The sequence below is a fragment of the Balaenoptera musculus genome, chromosome 11 (assembly GCF_009873245.2).
Source record: "Balaenoptera musculus isolate JJ_BM4_2016_0621 chromosome 11, mBalMus1.pri.v3, whole genome shotgun sequence".
NCBI lineage: Eukaryota > Metazoa > Chordata > Mammalia > Artiodactyla > Balaenopteridae > Balaenoptera > Balaenoptera musculus.
In genome coordinates, this window is record NC_045795.1 from 42,770,074 (window position 1) to 42,794,637 (window position 24,564).

Below are 24,564 nucleotides of genomic sequence, written 5' to 3' on the forward strand. Positions count from 1 at the left end.
AAATTAATTAATTAATTAAAAAAAAAAAAACCAATAACGAATAATAAAACCATGCAAAAAAAAAATTAAAAAAAAAAAAAGAAAGCTCATTTAATAAACAAAAGAGAACAACCTTTTTTTTTTTTTTTTTTTTTTTTTTTAACGAGATGAATATCCCAGGGGAAAAAGTTACTTTGGAAGAATGGTAGGGTCAAGGAAGTTTTCATTGTGGAAATCCACATGAAGGACCTCAGAGGAAGATGAGACATTTTAGAATTAGACGGTATACTTCTGAAAGCTTAGGTTAAGCAAGTAAGGATTCTTATATTGAGGTTGTTTTTCTTATCTTTTTTCTATAAAGTTTATATAATTATGTGCTTATTGGAACTCTCTAGCAGAACATGCATTCTCTATGAGGATGTAACCCCCAAGGGGTGAAAATTGGTTCTTAGGGGTGAGCATAAAACCTCTCACTTATATATAAAGCATAGATATACATACAGTCCCTAAACAGATGCACGATATATCTGTGGAATTAAAATTTCACGAGGGGGTAAGGGAATTAGGAAAAAACTGTCTAAGAATGCTTCTTAAAGGGGAAATAATGAAAAACTGTGGAGAAACACTTTAGTATAGGTACATTTCTAGGATGAAATGGAAATTCACAAAATTTTATAGAAGAGAAATAATGGACTATAAGTATTTTAAGTTACACATGATTTCTACCAATCATCATCAAAATGTAATGAAAAGATGAAATAAATGAAGATAAAATATTAAATGAAATTGAGCATTACCATTATGTTTAGTTACATAAACTATAACTAATCAATATTTTTATTTCAATTTTTTTAAAAAATTCAAGATCATTTGTAATAGCTCTCTTGCAATATTTTATTTCAATGGCTTTTGAAAGACAATAGATATTGGTATATTTATAAAAGATATGTCTATACACTTTTTAGAAAACATTAAAAGGTCATAATATTTAATTTTTAGTCATTTTTTATTTGTAGAAGAATCAGCACTGTCCTCATATTTGGCTGCACAATCCAACATCACACAATGGCTTCATCAGAAAGATAAGTCATTAATGATTGAAAAAAAGAGCTACTGCGTCATGGCAGCACGTATCTGCCAGGAATCTGAACATTGTGCTCTTTTGTATGAAAATTTTAAGAAAACCTGTGGGAGGGAATCAGAGCAATGCAAAACCCTTGATGGAAGCTACCTGTGTGCAGCGTTAAGAGAAAATCTGAAAGAAACAATCTTGTGGAATTGTCAGTGCAATGACCCTTCAGAAGCAAAATGCATTGAAATTTGGAAAAGCTTGTTTGAGGACATTTGTATACAGGATGCTCAGATGAATCCAGTTCCAGCCTTCAGTGAAGACAATGAAGATGAATTCAACCTAGACATTGTTTCAGGTCAGTATTCAAGGGAGGAATTTGGGGACCTTAAGTATAATCACGAATATGAGTTGACTAAAGACTTTGCTCTGCCATTTCTGCCTGTGTTTCTCTTAGACAATGAAAATTAAAATACATAATACTATGACTATGTCTATGTCTAAATACTATGATTATGAAGAAAGACATAAATGCTATAAGGTTTTAGAATAATGTGAATTTTATTCATTAATTTATTCATTCATTGAACAAATACTTATGAGACATTGACAATGTGCTAAGTCCTAAGTCTGGTGCAGCAGGATCAAAACAACAACAACAAAACTGTCCTTCATTTAAGAAGCTTCTTATTTTTTAGGGGATTTAAAAAATTAAAGAAATAGATAATATAGTAAGGGGTGATGATTTATTTACTTAATAGATATTTCTTTGAATGCCTACCATGTCCTAGGCCATGTGCTAAGATCTGGGGAAAAAGCAGTAAACAAAATGAACAAAAATCACAAAAACCATTGCTCTCTAGGGCTTTATATTCTCAGTTGAGGAGTGTCTTGGTGAGTTTCCCTGGAAACAGACTCTGAGACAGAGGTTTGCATACAGAGTAGTACTTGGCTGAGGGCTCAGGAGTAAAATCTAGAAGTGAGAAAAACAGGATTAGGTGGAGGGAGAAATTGAAAGGCAAGACAATGATCACAACAAACAGCTGATTCCACAAGATGTTTGGCTCTGTAATGGCCTTTTAGAGATCTTGCCCATTGAGACACAGGAGCTGCTCCTTTGAGCCCCTCTCATGGACTAGCCCTTAGTTAGGAGCTGTCCCCTAGAAAAGTCTGCCCCCTTGGATGTGGCAACTTTCTTTGGATGAGGCAATGCTGGAAAAGGACCAGCAACTGGGGAAATGAATACTGGGATCACCAAAAGGGGGGTCTTAGTAGTGGGCTGTAGCATCCAGTAAGAGGAAATTAATAGGATAAAAGATTTGAAGATGTATATTTTAAACAGTATGAGTGCTACCAAAGGGGAAACATGGCGGGGGGGAGCAATAAATTAGGAGCTTGGGATTAACATACACACATTACTATATATAAAATAGATAACCAACAAAGACCTACTGTATAGCACCTGGAATTCTACTCAATATTCTGTAATGGCCTATATGGGAAAAGAAACTGGAAAAGAATGAGTATATGTATATGTATAAGTGAATCACTTTGCTGTAGAGCAGAAACTAACACAACATTTTAAATCAACTATATGCCAATAAAATTTAAAAAAATAAAATTAAAAAAAAATAAATAGTATGAGTGCTAAGGAGAAAAATAATACAGGTAGGGAAAAAAGAAGTCTGAGTTGGTGGTTTGTAATTTTAATAGGATGGCCAGAAAGTTGATCTGAAGAAATTAATGTTTGAGTAAAGATGGAAAGAGGTAAGGGAATGAGTCATGTGGGTATTTAGGGAAAGAACACTTCAGGCAGCAGAAACACAAGCTCAAGTTGAGCTGGGGATAGTCTGGAAGGTTGAGGAAGAGCAAAGAAGACACTAGAGGTAGAGTCGAGAGAGGAGGGGGAGAGATGCAGGAGATGAGGCCAGAAATAAAACAGGGGCAGGATCATGAAAGGCTTTGCAGGTCATTTCAAAACCTTTGGCTCTTATTCTGAGTGTTACAGGAAACCACTGAAGGATTTGAGCCAAGGAAGTGTCATGGTCTGATCTACATTTTTAACAGGATAATTCTGTTTTTTGTGTTGACAAATGACTGAAGAGAAATAAGGCCCAAGTAGGAAGACCAGTTAGGAAGCTTTTGTAATGATGGGTGATGGACCAGTGTTGACAGCTGTCAGATTCTCGATATGTTTTGATGTGAATGGATCATATGGGGATGCAAGGGGAAAAAAGGATTCAACATTGACGCCAACGTTTTTGTCCTGAGTAATTAGAAGGATGTGGTTGCCATTATTTTCACTGACTAACATGGGAACAACTACAGGAAGAAGAGGCTTTGGTGTGGACAGAGGAGAGGTCAGGAGTCAGTTTGGGACATGGTAAGTGAGAAATATTTGTTAGATATCCAAGTGAAGAGATCAAGTAGACAGTTCTAGGTATGAAATTGATATCTAAATTCATTGCATGACACATAGAAATGAGATCTGTACTGTAGGTATAAATTGGGGTCATTCACTGATGGATAGCAAATGAGACCATGTCACTAAATGAGTTCAACAGAGAAATGCATGGTGTCTTGGACCAGAGTGGTAGCAGGGTGAAAAGATATCAGAGTCTGCATATATTTTGATATTAATGGATCAAGAAGTGGGAACAGTGTGCATTTTTTAATGTGTATGATCTTACAACGCAGATGGAGTTCTGGTGGGTGCATGTTTCTCTGTGTTCCCATGACATACTGCCCTTTAGCTCCTTTTCAGCAATTAAGCTACTGTTTAAAATATTCTCTGGAAAATGTGTATATACCTATGTCTGCACCATACAGAATTAGGATTTAATGTGCAGAGAATTTATTATAATGCATTACTCATATTATATAAAATAGCATGGGTCCATGATAGAATTTGTTTCCCCATGGTAAAAGAATTGTTTTGTTGTTTTTGTAATAATTACTCATATTGTGAGTGTATTAGTCTGCTTAAGCTGCCCTAGTTAAATACCAGAGGTTGGGTGGCTTGAACAACAAAAATTAATTTTCTCATCATTCTGGAGGCTGGAAGTTCCAGATCAAAGTCCAGCAGGGTGAGTTTCTGGTGAGAGTTGTTTTCCTGGCTTGTAGATTTCCTGGCTCCTTGCCATGTCCTCACAGGACATTTCCATGGGGTGTGTGTGTGTGAAGAGGGAAGAGTGAAGAAACTCACTAATGTCTCTTCTTATGAGGACACAAATCCTACCAGATCAGGGCCCCACTCTTAGGACCTCATTTAATCTTAATTACTTCCCCAGAGACACCATCTCCCAATACAGCCACACCAGGAGTTAGGGCTTCAACGTATAAATTTTGGAAGGAGACAAAATTTAGTTCATAACAGTAAGTGAACTCAGTTTCTTGAATATGTTTTAATCAGTGGCACAGCCATACCAAACACTCCCAAAGCAGAGCTATCATAGAAGGTCTAGCCTAGACTTTTGTATGTCACAAAAGCTGTAGAACTCTCTGAAATTTGCTTATTGGGATTTCATTCAATATGGAATAGTAGCACAGAAGAAGGAACATCCCAGAAACACAGGAGATTGTGTTCCAGAAGAGACAGTGATTCTTGAGCTGAGAATTAACCAGTAGAAAAATGAAAAACCATGTATAATGAGAACAGATGGAACAAGGAGTCTGGAAAGGCTGTGACACACCGGGGGGTAAAAAGAATTTTCTTATGATTGTACCATCATATATGTGCAGCAGATGGGCAGGCAGGGAGTTTGGACAGACAGCTCAAGTCAGGACAAATTGAAACTTGAAGAGACACTTATGCCATAACAGAAGTCAGTATCTTAATAGCCAATGGCAAAAATTGAATTTTTATTTTAAAATGAAAATCTGATAATTCTATTCTATCACTTTATGCATATGTCTATTAGTGCTCTATCTATTTTATTTTCATTTTGTTTGTGTGTCTCTATTTCCTAATAGGTTTGACAATAGGGACTGCCGATTTGTCTTCAATATGGCACCTGGTATATAGTAGGGACTCAACCAATGCTTCTTTTATTTTCTTTTTTTTATAAAGTTATCTTTGAAAGAAAGAACAATTAAATGAGATTTTTAAATGTCATTATTTTAATTGAAGTATAGTTGATTTACAATGTTGTGTCAACCTCTGCTGTACAGCAAAGTGATTCAGTTATACACATACATACATTCTTTTTTTAAAATATTCTTTCCCAATATGGTTTGTCACAGGATATTGAATATAGCTCCCTGTGCTATACAGTGGGACCTTGTTTTTTATCCATTCTAAATGTAACAGTTTGCATCTACCAACCACAAACTCCCGCTCCATCCCTCTCCCTCCCCTCTGGTGATCTAGTGGTTAGGATTCAGCTCTCTCAACCAATGCTTCTTGAATGAAATGTTTTAGCATTAGATGGTCACCAAGTTCACTTCCATCAATGAGAGTCTTCAATTCTGTACTTACAATTCCTAAAAACTCTGGGAGGCTAAGATAGAGGTGGAAATAGTCTTTAAATTGCTTTTCAATCTAATTAAGACCTTACTGGGAAGAGTTTTTTGGTTCAGACAATATTCCTTCTGTTCTTTCTCTCCAGACAGACTCTTTGTTTACTTCTGAGCACATGGCCTAGTCATTAGCATTTGTTTAAATCTTCCAGTAACTGGATACTCAGAGCAGGGCTGTTTAACTGACTTGAATGATATTTCAGGGGTTTATTTTTCTTCATCTGTACCTCACTAATTTTGTGTATCAAGGATTAAATAAGGGTTACATGAGCTTATATGTACTTTTGCTTGATTATTCACTCATAAAGGTAGTCCACATTCTCCTATTAAATTTAGAATATTGTTCACTAATAAAATAGTCTCTTTGTTTTCCTTCTAGATAACATGAAAGAGGATAATAAATTCAAGTGGAATCTAACTACTCTTTCCTATCATGGTAATGTTTATAAATTGTTATTTTGATCTGCATGGTAAATACTGGACAGTATAATTTAAAATGTAGTTACTAGGCTTCTTAAAGATATGCCATTACAAAATAAATTGTGTGGATTTTTTTATCATTCTAATACTACGAAATGCAACAAAATCAAATCAACTATACTTCAGTAAAATTTTAAATAAATAAATAAATAAAATTTAAAAAAAACAAAAAAAAGGCAACAAAATCATTGCATTTCTTCCACTCATGTGACAAGACATCTGTTTTGCCCATCCATCGTTTACTCATAGTTATGCTGAAGAATACTTTACAATTAAAACCAAAGACTAGGTCGTCATTAAATTTCATAGATATTTTGATCATGTAAATTAAATTGAGGTCTTTTTGTGTATGTGGATGTGTTGGGGGCGGGGCACTCACACATACCTGTGTTTTCCAGAATGTGAACATTTTTATATGTTGGAATAACTACAGCCTTTAGTCAAGATTTCCCCCCCCAAATAAAAAGTGCAACAGAACAAGAACGTTTTGATTTGAGCCACTGAACGCACCATTAGCTATATAGCTGAAGTGCAATTTCTGAAGATTTACTGTTTACATTTGAGAAACTTGGACTCAAGAATTATTTTCTGCAGCTCAGTTTTGGCCCTACACACTTCCCATCACTTCTGGATCACAATACATAGCCAGTGCAGATGAAAGATGATGCAAATAGTCCACTATTCAGGTTCCAGTAAGTTCATACTAACTCTAAGGGAAAAAGAAGGAATGTTTGCCAAAAATAACACATGGGTACATCATTGTATTTTGCTCATGGACTTCTCACAGTGTTTTGCAGAATCTGTATGTACAGCTTTTTGTTTACTTTTCCATGACCTGGGCATATCATTGCTTTTAGGAGTCAGAGGGATCAAGTCCTGTTTGGAAGTGGCGAAGGAGTGTGTGGCTGATGTCCTCTGTAACACACAGTTGGCCCTTTACCTGAAAGCTTGCTCAGCAAATGGAAACCTGTGTGATGTGAAACACTGCCAAGCAGCCATCCAGTTCTTCTATCAAAATATGCCTTTTAACACTGCCCAGATGTTGGCTTTTTGTGACTGTGCTCCCTCTGATGTACCTTGTCAGCAGTCCAGAGAAGCTCTTCACAGCAAGCCATGTGCAGTGAACAGAGTTCCAGCCCCAACTTGCCTCGATATAATTCACAGCTGCCAAAATGATGAATTATGCAGGTGAGTAAAAACACGCATACCTTACTTTCTGATTTTGGAACCTTATTTGTTACAGTCTAGTCCCAACACTTGATCTCATTACATTAGCTAGAGTTCCCACCATCATCCAACATGATGTAAATAAAGCCAGACAATTCATAGTTTTGAATCCATGGTACATATGTAGTATCCTTTTCGAAATTCAAATGCAGAATATGTTTTTGGAATACAAGAAATTCAGTTTGTCAGGATTGGGTAGTCATGAAATAGCATTATTAAAATTTCATATTCAAGTGAGACTCATGAATTGCTTAATAGACATGTCTTGTATGTCAGTTTTATTATTGTTTTTTGGGGGTGTGATTACATAAGGCTGTTAAATGTCATAGAATTTTGATGAGGTGACTCTTTAAACTTCAAAATAAATATTTTGTGTCTTAGGCTGGAGATGAGGAAGGAGCTAGAGTTTGGATTTCCCCAACACACGTGTGCCATGGTGTCAGGAATGCACCCTTTCCCCTCTTCCCAACCTCTCACCCTTAATTCTCAAGGCAATGATGTTAGTCACGTATTTGTTTTTTCAAAAAATAATTACCAGGCACTTACTACTATTTTAGGTATCAGGGTACAAGATACAAAAATGCCTGCCCTGTGGAGCACACACACACACACACACACACACACGTGCAATAAGGGGAAATGTGAATGGGCAGAAAGAGTGAAATAATTGCAGTGCAAATGGGGTGACCCCAGTAGAGACATTTTACCAGTCGAATAAGTGAGAAAATGAGCTTGTCTCAGTAAATACTGGAAAGAAGAGATACCAAACAAAAGGACGAGCCAGTGCTGAGGAAGAAATGTGTGTGGCATGATCTCAGGCAAGGAGGGTAGAGTGCACAAGGGGAAGAGGACTAGGAGAATGGATTTACTCAGAGAAAGAAGAGCGGTACTGGGAGATTTTGAACAGAGGTGTGAATGATGTGCTCACTTATTAAAATTTCCACCTGGCTGCTAGTTGAGACTAGACTTTACCTTTGCAGGTAACTCCTCTTGGAAACCATAAATTGAAACCAACACCTTGGCTTTCTCTTCTCCTCACTGTGGTCTTAATTAACATATTTCCTTATATATTCAAGGCGAATTGATCTTTTGTGTGGTAAGAAAACCACAGTTAAGTGAGCCTCTTTGGACACGAGTCAGAAGATGGAGGAAAGAAAGAGGATACTGAATAAACTTGATGAATCAAAACTACCTGTAACATTGATATTATCACGTTAAAGGAGCTTTATTTAACAACCAGCATTAATTGGGATGAAGCTTCTGCTTCTTCTTGGGATAATTACCCCAAGAAATTCATATTAATTTGTTTGCCCAGTACCTTCTATTAGGGACTATTTTATTTAATTGTATTTAAATGAATAAAACTCCATATATAGCAAATCCCTTTAAAGGTCAAAATAAACATTTAGTGTGGAGAAGTGGCTAGGTGTGATAGCTCAGGGAAAGATTGTCACATTTGTCACCTTGCTCGAACCACTGGCAAATGAGATTTAATGACATCACTTCCTGAATGAGCTGATTCTTGGTGAACTGCTTTCCTTCCACCTTTTAACTATCCTCACACCTTTACTGTCAGTCATTCCAACTTGCAAAGTAGCTGCAGATCTTGTAAACATTTGTCAAAAAAAGAGAACTGCTTCCCTATAACACACATTCTGTAAGATAAAGGGTAAAGATCTCAGCAGAGTGCTAAAGCATTGACTATATTTTTTTGCTTCAACTTATACAGAATGTCAAAGTTCTTAAGAAAGTTTTATTTGCGGATCTTTTTCTGCAAATGTTTATCAGTTATTTTAAGTTTTACTAATTATTTCTCTTGAATGAATAATAAAATTAACAATAAAAATATTTTTTACAATGAAATTAAAATTTTTCAAACTCATTTATATCTCAGAAATCCTTATTCAGTGTACTATTATATTTCATTGATTCAAAGATGCAAAATTTTTGCACATTTTAATATCCCTAACATGTTTGGAATGCATCTTAAGCTCAATGACCAAAAAAAAAAAAGTATTAAATTAAAACAATAACAACTGCCAACAAGTGATTTTAGTTGTAATAAAATAATTGTATCTCCTGTAATCAATGAAATGTGGTAAAAAACATTTGATTGCACTATTTTTCTCATATCACAAGTAAAATATTACTGTCTATCATCTATCTTCACTAACAGTGAAACCAAATAACATTTTACCCAGCCAGAGGACACTTTTTTTTTTTAAGTAATCCCTGTAAAAATGCCAGATGTCTCCATGGATGGTACCAAGCTTTACCTGATTCCAGTGCCAGGGCCCTGGATATTCTACATCATTATCTTGGAGTTATTAGTACTCAATTTTCTCAGGATGATATATCTGAGTTTCCCTATCAAATACCATATTTTAGTGTCGAGTGATGGGATCTGCTGCTACAGTCCTTGAGAAGCCCTGTGATGGATTCTGAAACACACACTTTTGCATGAACCTCACTTTGGCATCAACACCTCCTCAGACTGGCTGATACAGAGTTGGTGATTTTCCTCCACAAGGACTCCTGGGTTTCACAACCTCTCCAAAGTGCTTGGTGCAGAGTCTGGAACACGATATGCTCTCAGAAGACTTCATCTCGTTTCCCTCCACTTTTGAATATCTGTACTTCTTAATTTTTATGTTTTAATATACAGATACATGTCTCTTCTTATGTAATCCCTGTCTTTTATATATTAATTCAGGGAGTAAGGATTGTGTGTCTTTTTCTTTTCACCATGTGCAAATAGTCTCTGAATGAACACTTTATAGAGGTGATGGAAATATTATATAATATTAGTTGTCAAGATGAAAGACAAATTCTGTCATTTTCTCAAGCAGATTTTGCCTTAGGGAGATTTCCAGTATTTATATTAAATTATCCTTAATGTAATTCAGATGGGAAAAAAAATCTCCAAATGAAAAACAACTTCTTCAGTGAGAATGTTAAGCCTTTATCGTGGATCTTTCTTGCAGAAGCCCTTATACATGGGGCAAAGCAGAGCAATTGGATTTTAAAATACAACTTCTGTCCCTGTACCCACTTACTCTTTTCATGATTGGTCTTGAAACTCCTCTGTTTATTTGAAAAGGCCAAAGAAGCTGATATAAAGAACTATTTTTTCAATTAATTTGCCCAATACTGATACACACTGGGAGGTGAGATTATATTTTGCCAATTATAAATGTATAGGAATTTACAGGAAATTACAATACATTGTTTTTCCATATGTATGAACTCCAGAAAGTAGTGAAAAAAAGTAATTGCTTACAAGAAATTTTATCTACTTTTTAAAAGCAAAACTCCACAATAGACATATTTAAGTGCTAAGGAATATTCACAAAGTATGACTATATATTAGGTCACAAAGGCAAATGTAATACATTCTGTGTGTAGAAACTACACAGACCATATTCTTTTACATTTTACAGTATAACCAGAAACTTATAGCAAAACTAAAAACTAAATAATCAACTCTATTTTAAAAATTACTCTTTTAAATACTTAATGGTTGAAGTAATAAACCAGAATAAGAAATTGCAGTATATGGAGAAAATAAGGATAATGAAACAGCTACACAGCAAAACATTTCAAACATAAAACAAAATTCCTATAATATAAAATATTTTGCCATATTTAATTTTTTCAAATAATTTAGATAGTAAGTATACCAAAGTATTTTTATAATATTTTAATTTTTAATTAAATATCCTTCAGTTCATCATTTTTGCAAAATTTCACAACAACTTTTTTGTATGAAATAACTTTTATGAGGAGATAAATCATGCAACTTAAACTTTGTAAAACATATATTTAAGAAAGACTAAATGGCACCTGTCAACCTCATAGATGACAACCAGTACTGCCAATGCTTACACCTAGATGACATCTTATATATAAAACCCTTAATTGCATTAAAGGAACATATTTGTTCTTCTGGATTCAGAATTATATGCTCAAAAAATATGTAGTATTTTATTAAATATAAATTTTAATATATTAATTAATTTTTACCATTGTATTTAAAAGCTGATTCCTTTAAGATGATTTAAAATACAAGATTATTGAAAATAATGTGATTTATGGATTTAAGCAGAGTAACATGAAAGCAAATAAGCACAGGACAAATGACATGTACTCAGAGGGTTTTCATGCGTGTTTGATGGTGATGTATTCAAGACAGGGAAAAAAATAATTATATGTGATAAATAGGAAGATTAATATTCTTGGTTCCACTAAGTAGATATGTTCTTACTGTGAAAGTTTCAAATATGAAATTATTGTACACTATCCAGATTTTATTCAAAGCTAATACAGCAAGAATGATATATGTAGTCAGAAAAGTTATGAATGGATATGGTTCTAATGGATTATCTCGACCATTAAATAAACTCATGTTTTGCTTTAAATTAGCTCATGCTGCCAGAGAACCTCAGAGCATTTTGTTAACTCTAATTAGTCTGTCTAGAAATATTGAGAAAGAATACAGTACCTCCCATCCTGTAGGAAAACTCTCTTGAAAAGTCAAGAGACTTTTCTGAAATCACTTTGTGGGAGTCAATGGCCAAATGCTAGTCTCAAAACCACATTCTGCTTCAGAAATTATTGCTAATAAATCTCTCAAGGAGTTCTTACTGCAAATCATCACCCAGTGAAATAAAATTAGTAATGAAGGAAGAGTCATCCAGGTAATCCTAAACTTAACCTCTGTCTTTCATCACAAAAGGAAAATAATTCACAAGTTTTCTCTACGTTTTCTTCCACACTCTCTGTTGGGATGTTTGAATGTACAAACTTAGTTTTCAACTATGTTTAGAAGCATCTAGAAGGCATTTTGCTTTATGTCAATCTTTCGTTAGGTGAGGCAACACTACATGTTAGTGTGAAATAATATTATTCAGAGACTAATTCCATTTCCTGACTCTTTCTAGGAGGCGCTATAGAACATTCCAGGCAAAGTGCTGGCAGCGTGTGATAAGAAAGTGCCATGAGGATGAGACCTGCATCAGCACCTTAAGCAAGCAAGACCTCACTTGCTCCGGAAGTAATGACTGCAAAGCAGCTTACATTGGTACCCTTGGGACAGTCCTTCAAGTGCAGTGCACATGTAGGACCACTACCCAAAGTGAAGAATCCTTGTGCAAGATTTTCCAGCATATGCTTCATAGAAAATCATGTTTCAGTAAGTTACCCAATTATATATATATACATATATATATACACACACACATATATAATATATTTCTTGTTTTTGTCTATACAACACAAAGTAGTAATCCAGCACAGAAAATTTGGTCACAAAGTCAACTCTATGTTTTTAATTTTAAAATTTATTTTCTGATTATGTTTTGCACATTTGCTAGTTTACTCTTTTATCTGCAAATGATACATGTTGTTAATTTATATGATTGATCACTCCTAGGTGTCACATTGATTTCAAAATCAACAGCCTAAAAGGTTTATCCTGCCAGATAACTGAATGTAACAGATATCTATTGCAAGTAACAAACCAACCCAAATCTTGGTGGCTTGAAAGAATTATTTATTTGTTCACAATTCTTCTCACTGGCCTTAGCTCAGTTGGGTGGTTCTTCTGATGGTCTTGTTTGGGGTCTCTCATGAAGGTACAATCATCTGGTGGTGAGACCGTGGCCAGTCTGTTCAGGTGTTGTTTAGCAAGGACTATTGTCTGGGATGGCATGGTTCTCTTCCACATGACCTCTGCAGCAGTAGACCCTGGATCTTTCATGGTGATGGCAGCATCCTTAGCAGCTAATCCCCAGTGAACAAGTACTTGTCAAGCATCTGCTTCTGCTATATTTGCTAGTGCCCCACTGGACAAAGCAAGTCACATGGTCAAGCTCACAGTCACGGTGAGAAGGATGTGTATATCCAAAGCTGGATTCATCAGGGGGTAGTTAACAATCTACTATACAGCTGTCCCAACCTAAGTAAAACATATTTACCCTTGGATTTAGTTATCTCCCCTTGGTCTTTAATATGTCTGCTGATCTACCTGCATGAGGGAATGGAAAACACATTTTCTAAAGTTATTATGTACAGTATTTTAGGGATAAGAAAACAGATTTAGGAATTTAAATAATTTGTCTACAGTCTCAAAGGGAACAAGTGGTTGAGAGGGATTTGGCTATAAGTCTTCTAGGAAAAAGCCTAATGATGTGATCACACACTAATTCAAGACCTCTCCATCATCTACCTTCAAGGTTAATCCATGCAACTATGTGAGTCCCAAAACATCCCCGGCTCCTAAGCCCCTAGGTGTAACCACCAAACCACAAGCACCATTTCCAGGAGGGAATAATAGACATTTACCATTTCATTGCAAAAAATCTTTATATTTATACAAATTTTGACAGATACAGATCTGTATATATCTTTATATATATCTATCTAACTATAAACAGATATACACATTTTTTAAATTTTGTTCTATTTTTCTTTAAAGATACTAAAGTGATAACACATTAGCCAATATGATCAAAATTGTGATTTGTTATGTATTAGGTAATAAACATACGACTCAGAGTGTATGGTTTGATTCCAACAGAGCTCTCTGTGGAATTTCTATAATTAGCACTACAGACATATTTCAACTGAAATCATGACACAAAGAGGAAAATTGCATGATATATGTTGAGTCATATTTTCTAAATAATCTTCCTCTCTGATTAATACTAGGTGGCTAATTCTGTTGGAAATAAAGGTACTTATAATGAATGGCTCATAATATTACAAAAGGAAATACCAAATAAAGTAACTTAAACCAACAACAATATATACAATTACACTATCATGATTATTTATAAGTGGTTTTTCCATATTAAATGGTGTCCAGAAAAAAAAATGTAGTTTCTACAAGTTAGTGGTAACCAATTCCTTGGGCATAAATTCCCTGAGAATGCCAGTGCAAGCAACCTAATTCTACTTCCAAACCGGGTTTTCTCCCATGTGTTTTTAATAATTCTTATGTTTTGCTTTCATTGTATTTGGCTACCTGTATAGAGCAAAAATACATATATATTCATGAAGAAACAGTAGAAATGGACACAAAAATCCATAAACATTGACATACTCTATAATGTTTTAGAAAAATAAAAATTCAAAATGATTTCACTCACTTCGGAAGACTAAACATGATGAGGTTTTCTCCTCAAACATTACTTACAAAAAGTAGGAATTTTAAGTGATATGTTTATAGAATTAAAGGAACTTTAAAGGCCTTCTGTCAGGGTTCTGAGTACTTGAATTAATAGGAAAAGTTTCAGACAAAAACACAAATTAAATCCTTAGCCTGGCTAGTTCTAACAAACCCTCATCCCCTGCCCCATATGCTTGGGAAGTGGCACATGGAGATTTTTGAATGAATTCTAACCACTGCCTCTGACTTTTCACATCAGCCCAGCATGCTCACACTTTATCAAAATACACCCGTATCTAACACATCATTGTTAATCAACTATATTCCAATATAAAATAAAAATTTAAAAAATGTTAGTACATTTTATCAACCTCTCAAAAAAATCAGCTCTCATTACATCTGGTTTCCAAAGCCCTTCTCCTTCTGCTTGTTTTACCTGAAAGGGACAGAACTGAATAGACCAGAGAGGACAGTTGGAGAAAATTTTCCATTTGTCACTTTTGTTTGGCTTCAAGTCATTGTTTTTCAAACTCACTTGACCTCAGACCACAGTAAGCAATGCATTTGACATTAGATTTTTACGTGCTGTGTCTTCTGTTTTTTAAAAATTATTATTCTATTCCATTATATTTTTTCAATGCTGACTACCTACTAAATTGACTTCATGACTCAGTAATGTGCTGCTCTCGGAAGTTTGAAGAACACTTGCTTGAAACAAATCTGGAAATCATCTACCTTGATGTATCCAAGCCAGAGTCTTATAATAATTATAAAAAATGAGAGAGTTGCTAGAATGAGTGCTTATCTGGGGTCACACTTCTCATCTAACCTTAATCATTCCATGAGCTGGACAATATTATTTCTGCAGTTTCACACGGGAGATAAAGGCAGCTGAGAGGTGAGCTGGGTCACTCGGCTTCCATGTCCAGGATGCAGTGGATGCAGGAGTCCAGCCCTGGCTGGTTGACTGCAGCCCACGGTGTTCTCCTGCCTGTAACACTATGAGGACAACAAGCTTGTGTTGGTTCAGGATGCTCCACAGCCTTCTCAGGCAGAACCTCTTCGTTCTCGTCTCAGATCTGAGCTTTGAAAACATGTTGAAGAGCGTGCCTCGGTTCCAGTCTGCAGGACCACATTTGGGCACTGAGCATCCTGAAGGCACTGGGTATTTGGCCACCAACTTGCACTCACCTGCACACCTCTGCATCCACAGACTCACTTCTCTCTGGCATCTTGCAGCCCAGAGCAAATTGTTGGCAGTTAGAGCTGAGAGAGGCATGAGAGAAAAGGAAGAGAAAAAAATTGGTTAAGACAAAGAGGACCACAGAAATGGAAAGAATTAAGAGATTGCTGCTGCCTTTCCCTGCTACACTGAAAAATTCAATCTACAGATGTGTGTGTACCGCATGCTGACAGGAATATTCTCTTTTCTCCTGGTGCAAAGTTGCCTTTTTATGCCAACTGTAGACAAATCTCTTAAAGAGGTTTGGAAATAAACCCATTCTGCCCCTGAAGGCTCAGCTTCTTTTTGAAGAATTATTTTTAAAAAGAATAAATACATAAAAAGAGACTACCTATTTATATTAAATCCTATAGGGAACAGAAAACATTATAATTGGGATACAAGCTTAAACAAAATTTACAGAATATAGAAACAAAAATAAGTTAACTTCTTTCCCCCCCAATCTCATTCTCTAGAGAGAGCCAACGTTTACAAGATTGGTGTACATTCTTTCTCTCTTTTTTTTTTTTTTTTTTTGCTTGTAAAATATACGTACCTTATACATTTTGTACACACTCAAACAGTGCCTCCCTCTCCCTGACACACACACACAGATAATTTTTAATGGAATCAAACTAACATCCTGCTCTACAGCTCCCTTTTTAATTTAAAAATATATGATTGACCCATTTGCAAGTTTGTACACATATGATGGCTTTATTCTTTTTAAAGGCTGAATAGTAACCTATATTTAGAGGACCAGCCTCTTCCCAATGTGTGTCTCTTTCTCATGACGGACTTCATAGCCCTCTCCACTCAGCTGGAAAGAGGGTAAGACAGAATGCAGAATGCAACATAGTCACAGAGGAGTATTTTATGGTTTGGTAGTGGAAGCCGTGCATGTCACCTACACCCACGTCCTGCTGACCATGACTCAACCACATGGCCACAGCTGTCTGCAAGAAAGCTGGGAAACTGTAGTACAGCTTTGAACCAGAAGAAAAGGCAACTATGGTTATTAATTGACAAGTAAGACTCTGCCACAATTCACCCAATATCTATTTCACTCTTCTGTCTACAAAGAGAATGTACTTACCCTTTCCCCAAGGGAGATAACCCAATGTTTCCCAAATGTTCATCCAGCAACAGTCACTAGCTCAAAGACCTGGATCTTGGGTGATGTGCAATCCAGATGATGTAGCACCATGGAGTGGACAGGCAGCCCATGAACTAGAAAGAGAAGTTATTCCCTACCATCCCTCCAACACAAATAACACACACACACACACACACACACATGCACGCATGTTATAGGTATATTAACAGGAACAGCATAACATCAATAAAGACGCCCATTCAAAATAAGGCAAAAAGGGAGAGTTATAGCACCCAGTAATGAAATCCTGCCTTGTAGACATTTGAAGCCTCTCTGACAGATATCTGGGAAGAACCACCCTTAAGGCTCCCATCTTGCCCTCTGGAAGCTTTTTCCTTATCCACCATCCTCCACAGCTGTATCTACAGTAGGCTGGGGGAGAGGATGCCCTCCTTCGGGAACAGGAGCTCTCCTAGACCATATCCTGCTCACGAGATTTGAGAGACTGTGAGTTGCTTTAACATTTAGCAGTCACAGACTCTTTGCAAGCCAACCGGTGGCTTCCTTGGCAACATAATCTCTTAAAAATGTGTTAGGTTTCTAATATATTTGCTTTCAGTCAGTTCCATGTGCCAGTATCCACAATAAAAAAAGTGTTTTCTTGACTTAGTTCCCAAGTGTGCCTTGTTGCCCTGCTTCCTCACCCCCATACCTCTCTCTCTAATGCAATGATTTAAGCTAATCTAAACAATGGACTTGAGTGAAAATGTATTCCCCTTAATCTGATTTTTGCTGCTTAGCTGAGTCAATTTGTCTAACTCAGAAATATTGGGACTTTTATGACTGAACAATCTTGTTCAGTCGTATCTCTTACTATTTGGGACCTAAGACAGTCAGCTTTCATGTCATAGGGTCCTCATTTTAATCTCTCTGATCTCTGCTTGAAAACCAGCCAGTTTCAACCTGAGCTCATATCTTTATTGTAAAACTCTGTACAATGCAGTCAAGAGGAATCAACTCACACTATCATTCCAGCTCTTTCAAGTGTTCCTGTTCCTTTTGGGACCTTCCAAGGTGCTTTGAGAAATGCATCTCAGAACTGTCTTCATGGCAGAAGGACAGGAAAGACATCCTTTGGATTCTGTGTCCCATTTCTCAGGGGTGGCCCCATGAACCTTGATTCCCTGGAAATTGTGTATAGTACATACATAAATACTGAGTGGAGCCTAATGTCCATTTCATGCTGCAGGGACAGAAAAGCACTGAGGAGGGAAGAAGGAGGTGTCCAGGGCCAGATCCAAGGGGAAGCACCATCAGGTTGCATCTGCACAAAGATGGACTAGGCATTGGAGGAAGTATTTGATGGTAAGGAGCAAAGGCAGATCCATACCCAGAATAGGTATAAATTCCAGCAGGAATGCATCACTGCCTTCTTCAGGGTGGAAGGGTTATGGTATCATCAGTCTGCCACCCACCTGCCAAACTGTGGGCTCCATACAGGTCTCTGCTGTTGCTGTGCTGTTTGGCATTCAGCACTGGCAGAACTTTGATGGGCCGGCCTGAGGGAGACGGAGTCCAGTCTGTGGGGCCATGCATGGCTGCCATCCTTGCCACCACATGCTCAGTGCACAGCCATTATGTGGCTGAAGAGGGCGTGGTTGGCCTCCTCTGGGCAGGTCAATAGTTGACCTGGTTGTTGAGGGCCTACTCCATGGTGCATACTATCTGATCTGCCCACTTTGTGCTACTACCACAGGACCTTCCATACACCTCTTCCCTTCATTCCCTTGTCTACAGTCTTTCAAGGATGCTCTTTCCATCTCTCTGATCAAGCAATCTACCACTGCCCACCAGTCTTAACTTCTATCCATGTCTGTCTCTGCAAAGCGGGCAATCAAGAGCACTGCTCATGCTCTCCCTTGGGGAGGATGTCCCCTCACCACTGGTCTCTCAGGCCACATCTAGGTGGGTCTGTGGTGTGACAGCTGTCCAATTAGTTAACAATGATATCCTGTACTCCCCTTTCTGGGAACCAATGACTTAATGAATCTCTTAATACCCAGCAACATGTTAGGAACTATATTTTAAATGGCAAATGAGCTCCTCCTACAGATGGTGGAGTCTTGCTCTAGAATCCAAGGGGTCTGTGCTGTACCTCTATTAGGGCTTGCCAGAGATGCCATATGCATCCAGAGAGCTTGAATGAGATTAAGTGTATAAACTGCCTGTTACATAGCAGATATTCTATACATTTTAATCACCCTGACTTTAGATACCACTGTTTTTTGGCACTGGATTCAGGACTGGACTATTGGGTTTCTTTTTCTGATGTTTAACAAAGACTATACCCATGTTTAGGAGTTTCTATATTAATGTTTCACTAAAGACAGCTGGTTCCCCAACTCTGTTAGGAACAATCTTTTCATTATTAATGAAGAGCCTGATGATCACAAAGACAACCGCAAAGTACTGAGAAGATGGACATGGAATTCTTGGCCCTCAAACCTATTCATCCTTCAGAAATATCTAAAGGTTTGTTTAAAATATAGATATTTGACCCTAACCTCACTTATTCTAATTCAGTAGGCCTGAGGTAGAGCTCAGAAATCTGTATTAAAAAAAAAAAAAAATCACCCAGGTGTTTCTGATTTTCAACCAAGTTTGGGAACCACTGCTCTAATCCACATGTGGGAAAAACCCAGTCAGTGGCCGGAGAACCCAGAACCTCTTTTAGCTCACACCTCTCAGGGAATGAGAAACTCCTGTGCACAGAAAGGCAAGACTAATACCATGCAGCTCTTAAGTTGGCCTGCTTCATCCCAGTGCCTAAAAACACAGTTGGCACACATTAGCTACTCAATAAACAGTGAGTGGATGGATGGATGGATGGATGGATGGATGGGGATGGATGGATGAATGAATCAACTCTATCTCTGTGGCAGCACTGCCTTCTGAATACCATTGTTCTTTTCCCCCCTTATTAGACCTCTTTTCATAATATAGCTTTCCTATTAAGAGCCTCACTCATTTGTGTTTCCACTTAAGCTGGAATTTTCAATTCAAATATTTGAGCAAAAGAATCAGGAATTAATAAGACTGGGTTGCTACTGCCCACTTTAATAAAAACATTTCAGGCTCCTTATATTTTCCAATACTTTTCCTCTTCACAGTTCTACTTTCAAAAAGTCTGAATAGTGGGAAACTCTTTTACAGTTGATTCTTGTGTGGTGTCAGCCCTGAAATAGGCAATTGGTTCTAACACATTTTTGTTCTTAAATGTGTGTTATCCCCTTAATGAACTCTAGGATACAGGTAGCCCTGTCCGTTAGTAACAAGGATGAAAAAAGACAGTCTCCAATAGATTTACAAAACTACCTGGCTTTTGTGAAATATTCATATAAAAACTCCTAAACATGTTTATAGCCTTTTGAGAAACTTGGGAAAAGAGCCCTCAGATTAGTAAGTATTTCTACAACTTTATTTCTTCCTGTAGCCACACTTCTCACCCATCTGTCTATTGAGGCCTCGTCTTAGATATCAACATTGCCAGTAAGACTGTCTTACTTATCTTATTTGTCTCTGTTCAATGGATAGATTATTTATTTCGCTGTTTCATCTTGCCTTACAATATTTCATCTGTCTATTCCCAGTGAAGGTCTTGATCTAAAAGTAACATTCCATTAATGAGCATTCTTATAGAAGGTCCTTTAAACACACCCATTTAGGCACAGAAGTGCTTAATACATAGTTTTGTATATTTTTCCTAAACTGCATAACATTTTACACTTATTTTCAGGAAAATAATTTAAAGACTGTGCAAAGTGGATTAATAGAGGCTCAAACTCACTTTTGTCAATTCTTGTTTTAATTTTTATTGTCATCTGGTCACTGGCTGTTTGAGAAAGTAAGGTTATAGACTATAAATAAAACAGTGAGCGAAGTGAATTGTGAAAGACATTTCCATTGCAAAAATCTCTCTCTTTCTCTCTCTCTCTCCCTCTCTCTCTCTCTCCCTCTCTCCCCCTCATATGCTCACACATATGCACACAGACACGCAACACACACACACACACACACAACACCTTCTCTTATAGCCAATTCATATAGGTTGGTATTCCAGGAGCTTTATGTTAAGTTTTGGCTTTAAATAAATCACTTCATCTAGCCAAAACCACTGACTTTTTCTTGGTTCCTACACAAAACTCTAATTCAAGTCCAGTTTCCTTCAAATTCAGTCCAGGTGCTAAAAAAATCTCTTGGTTTTCCAAGGAACATTCAACATAATTTCTCTACTCTGTATTCATATTTATAACATAGCCTCTAAATTGTCCAGTATTTTGTATTTTGGGGATTAAAGTGGCTCCATGGTGAATTTGTAGTCCATCCAATTCGTAGACACTCACTTATAAATGTATGTTTTTCCTCTTAAAAATTATTCCTTTAGGAACCTGTTTTTCATTATTTGCAAACTCTTCAGAACTCTTTAGAGAACAGGCATGTGTGTTATAAGTTAGCAACATAAAGAATAATAAAAACAAATAAACCATTTCTTTAGAATGACTTAAGTTACCACCCAATGTAAAAAAATCAGATCCATGGTAAACTCTGTAAATTTAGGCTTTTATGCTACTTAGAATTCTGGATATTTCTTTGGCTCTGGGCCTCAGAGGTAAATCAGTATATTAAACCTTTATTAACTTTCAAACCTAAAATACACACAGAACTTTTTTCACCTCCCTTCTTCCTTGGCGCCAGCCTTGATTTTTTGGTTAAAAACCATGATCAACAACAATGCCTCTAATAATCAGATGTCATGTTTGGAAGTGTTAATAGACCTTATTCTAGAGCCTAGTCTTAGAGAGGCAATATGGCACCAGCATGCTGGGTTTGGATAATTTCTCCATCATTTACAGGGTAAGTAACTGTGAACAAGTTACTCACTTTTGGCCTCAATTTCTTGTCTGTGATATGGAAAATCAATGCTAACCCAGAATGTTGGTGCAAAGATTATATCAGTTAATTCATGTAGAGAAATATCCATAACAATAGTAAAATTCAGTAAATATAAACTCTTACTATAGACTTTGAGGGATTTGGAAAATCACACAAATCAATTTTTGCATAACCATTATGATGTCACACAGATGGTGTGGGAAACAGACTAATTTCCAGAAGTTCTAAGGTGTCATATTTTCTCAGAATAAGTGACTTCTTAAATATATGTTTGAATGGTTTTAGGTCAGATGATGAAGTTGGACATTTGATATTAAACTTTAATGTGTATAAGAATCACATAGTTTCTAGTTAAAATGCAGATTCTGATTCAGTTGTTCTGGGTAAAGGCCTGAGATTGGCATTTCTAACAAGCTGCCAGGAGATGTTAATGCTGCTGGTCCAGGGATCACACTCTGAGTAGCATGAACCTAGACAATCTCTCAAAGACCTTTAAGGAAAAAAAAAAGTCTAATTTAATAACTATCAAATAACTTACATATCTCGTAACCTGTCTGCTACTAAGAAACATATCAACCTAATCAGCCTGGTGTATTGTGTCAATCTAGTAATCAGTAGGCATCATAGTGTCATGAAAGATTCTAAGCAGATGTCCTTATCCTTCCTAAAACTTTTATTGAGATAGTGGTTTAGACCAGTGGTTCTCAAACTTTAACTGCAAGAGAATCACCTACAGTGCTTGTTAAACACATTGTTGGGTTCCCACCCCAGAGTTTCTGATTAAGTAGTTCTGAGATGAAATTAGGGCATCAGATGTTGCAGATACAGCTTGTCTGGGTACCAGATGTCAAGAATGTCAACCAAGAAATGCTGAACGCTGTAAGTAACAAAAAGAGTTTGTTTGCGCTCTTAAGCATTGCAGTTTTGGAGGCACTGATCCGTGTAGCAACTCAAATGTGCTCTGAGGGAAATAGAAAATGGTCAGGTTCATAAAGGCAACAGACAAAGATATCCCAGAGAATTTACATAGGCTATTTTTATGGAACTACGGGCCGACGTTGGCAGGCATTCAGGCACTTGCTGGTAGTAGATTGGCTGCTAAACTGTCGACTCTAGGGAGTAAAGAAGACAGGTTCCAGGTGGTCTCAGGATGCCTGGTTCGAAAGTATGTTGCATTCAGGGCTGGATGTGTGTTTCACTTCCTTAATGGCCTTCCATCTCCACTTTAGGTCCCTTTGACGTAAGTGACTACATTTTGTTTTTCATGGTCCACGAGAACACTGGCTTGGAGTACTCATTGCATTGATTCTTTTCTGAAGTCAGCCAAAGTCTACCAATGTTTTCCTACATGAGTCATCTATATAAGCATATACTATCTGCATTGGAGGAGCTTCAACATTGGTTGTTTTGAGATACTGTGACATTGTGATTTAGAATAAGCAATACATATAGCTGTCCCTCAGTATATACAGGAGATTGGTTCCATCTAAAATCCATGGATGTTTGAGTCCTCTGCATAAAATGGTGTATCAATAGTATTTGCATATAACCTACACACATCCTCCCATATACTTTAAATCATCTCTAGATTATATTGTTCTGAAACAAATAGACTCAGATATTTCTTCCACAAAGATGGGTTTATTAGGGATCAGCAGAAAATTGAAATTTGGGGTCTACAATCACGGCAAGCCACATGTAAGTTCCCAAATGCCAAGGGAAGGAGAAGGCTTTTACAGAGGGGCAAAAGGAAGTCAGGAGGGCTGGAGTAAATGGAGTCCATGGCTTTTCATTGGCTGAGTCCTTGCCAGGAAAGAAGGGGAGTCTTTCTTCTTCTTGTGGGCCTCTGCTATTGTAATAGCGTGTGAGAGCTCCCCATTCTGCTCTCCCAACTCTATTTAATTGAGGTTTTTGGTTTTTATTTACTTATTTTTTTTACAATTACTTATAATACCTAACAATGTAAATGCTTTGTAAGTAATTGTAAATACAATGGAAATGCTATGTAAAAAAATAGTACCAGCGTGCATCAAATTCGAGTTTTGTTTTTCGGAATTTTCTGGAATTTTTTTTCCAAATATTTTCAATCCTCAGATGTAGGACCCAAGATACAAGGGTTTGGTCTCTACTGTATTTGGTCTTCAACCTGGACTCTGCTCCTGGCACAGAGCTCCTAAAACCCTGTGATAAGAGCAATAAAGGTGTCCTTTGTTATGTTAATGAGGAGACTTTGGGAAAGCCCTTAGGTAATCTGAATAAAGGGCTGGTGGCCAGGGGAGCCAACCAAGGGATTAGAGGGTTGGAACTTCCAACACCACCCCTACAATCTGCAGGGAGGGGAGAGGGGCTGGAGGTTGAAATCACACCCATGGTCAATGATTTAATCAGTCATGCTTATGCAGCGAGGCCTCCATAAAAACCCAAAAGGACAGAGTTTCTGTAGCTTCCAGGTTGGTAAGCACATGGAGGTGATGGAGAGTGATGCCTGGAGAGGGCATGGAAGCTCCGAGCCCTTTCTCCACACCTTCCCCTATGCATCTCTTCCATCTGGCTGTTCCTGAATTATATCCTTTCATAATAATCCGGCAATCTAGTAACTAAAATGTTTCTCTGAGTTCTGTGAGGCACTCTTAGCAAATTAATTGAGCCCAAGGAAGAGGTTCTGGGAACCTCTCATTTATGGCTAGTGGGACAGAAGTACAAGTAACAGTGTGGACTTGTGTGGGGCGGAGTCTTGTAGGATTTTTGGAATCTGACACCATCTCTGGGTAGATGGTATCGGAATTGAGTTGAATACTAAGACTCCTCTCTGGTGACCCAAGAATTGCTTGTAGGTGTGCAGATCGCCTGTC

General features: G+C 37.1%; 1 protein-coding gene across 1 annotated transcript in view; it reads left to right on the forward strand.

The window, feature by feature from the left end:
- The window catches only part of GFRAL (GDNF family receptor alpha like), a 57,313-nt gene that overhangs the window by 12,825 nt on the left and 19,924 nt on the right, over positions 1-24,564 (forward strand). Inside the window, 3 exon segments of the mRNA XM_036867701.1 lie at positions 5,946-6,002; positions 6,904-7,234; positions 12,214-12,464. Of these exon segments, the coding sequence (XP_036723596.1) occupies positions 5,946-6,002; positions 6,904-7,234; positions 12,214-12,464 (639 nt within the window).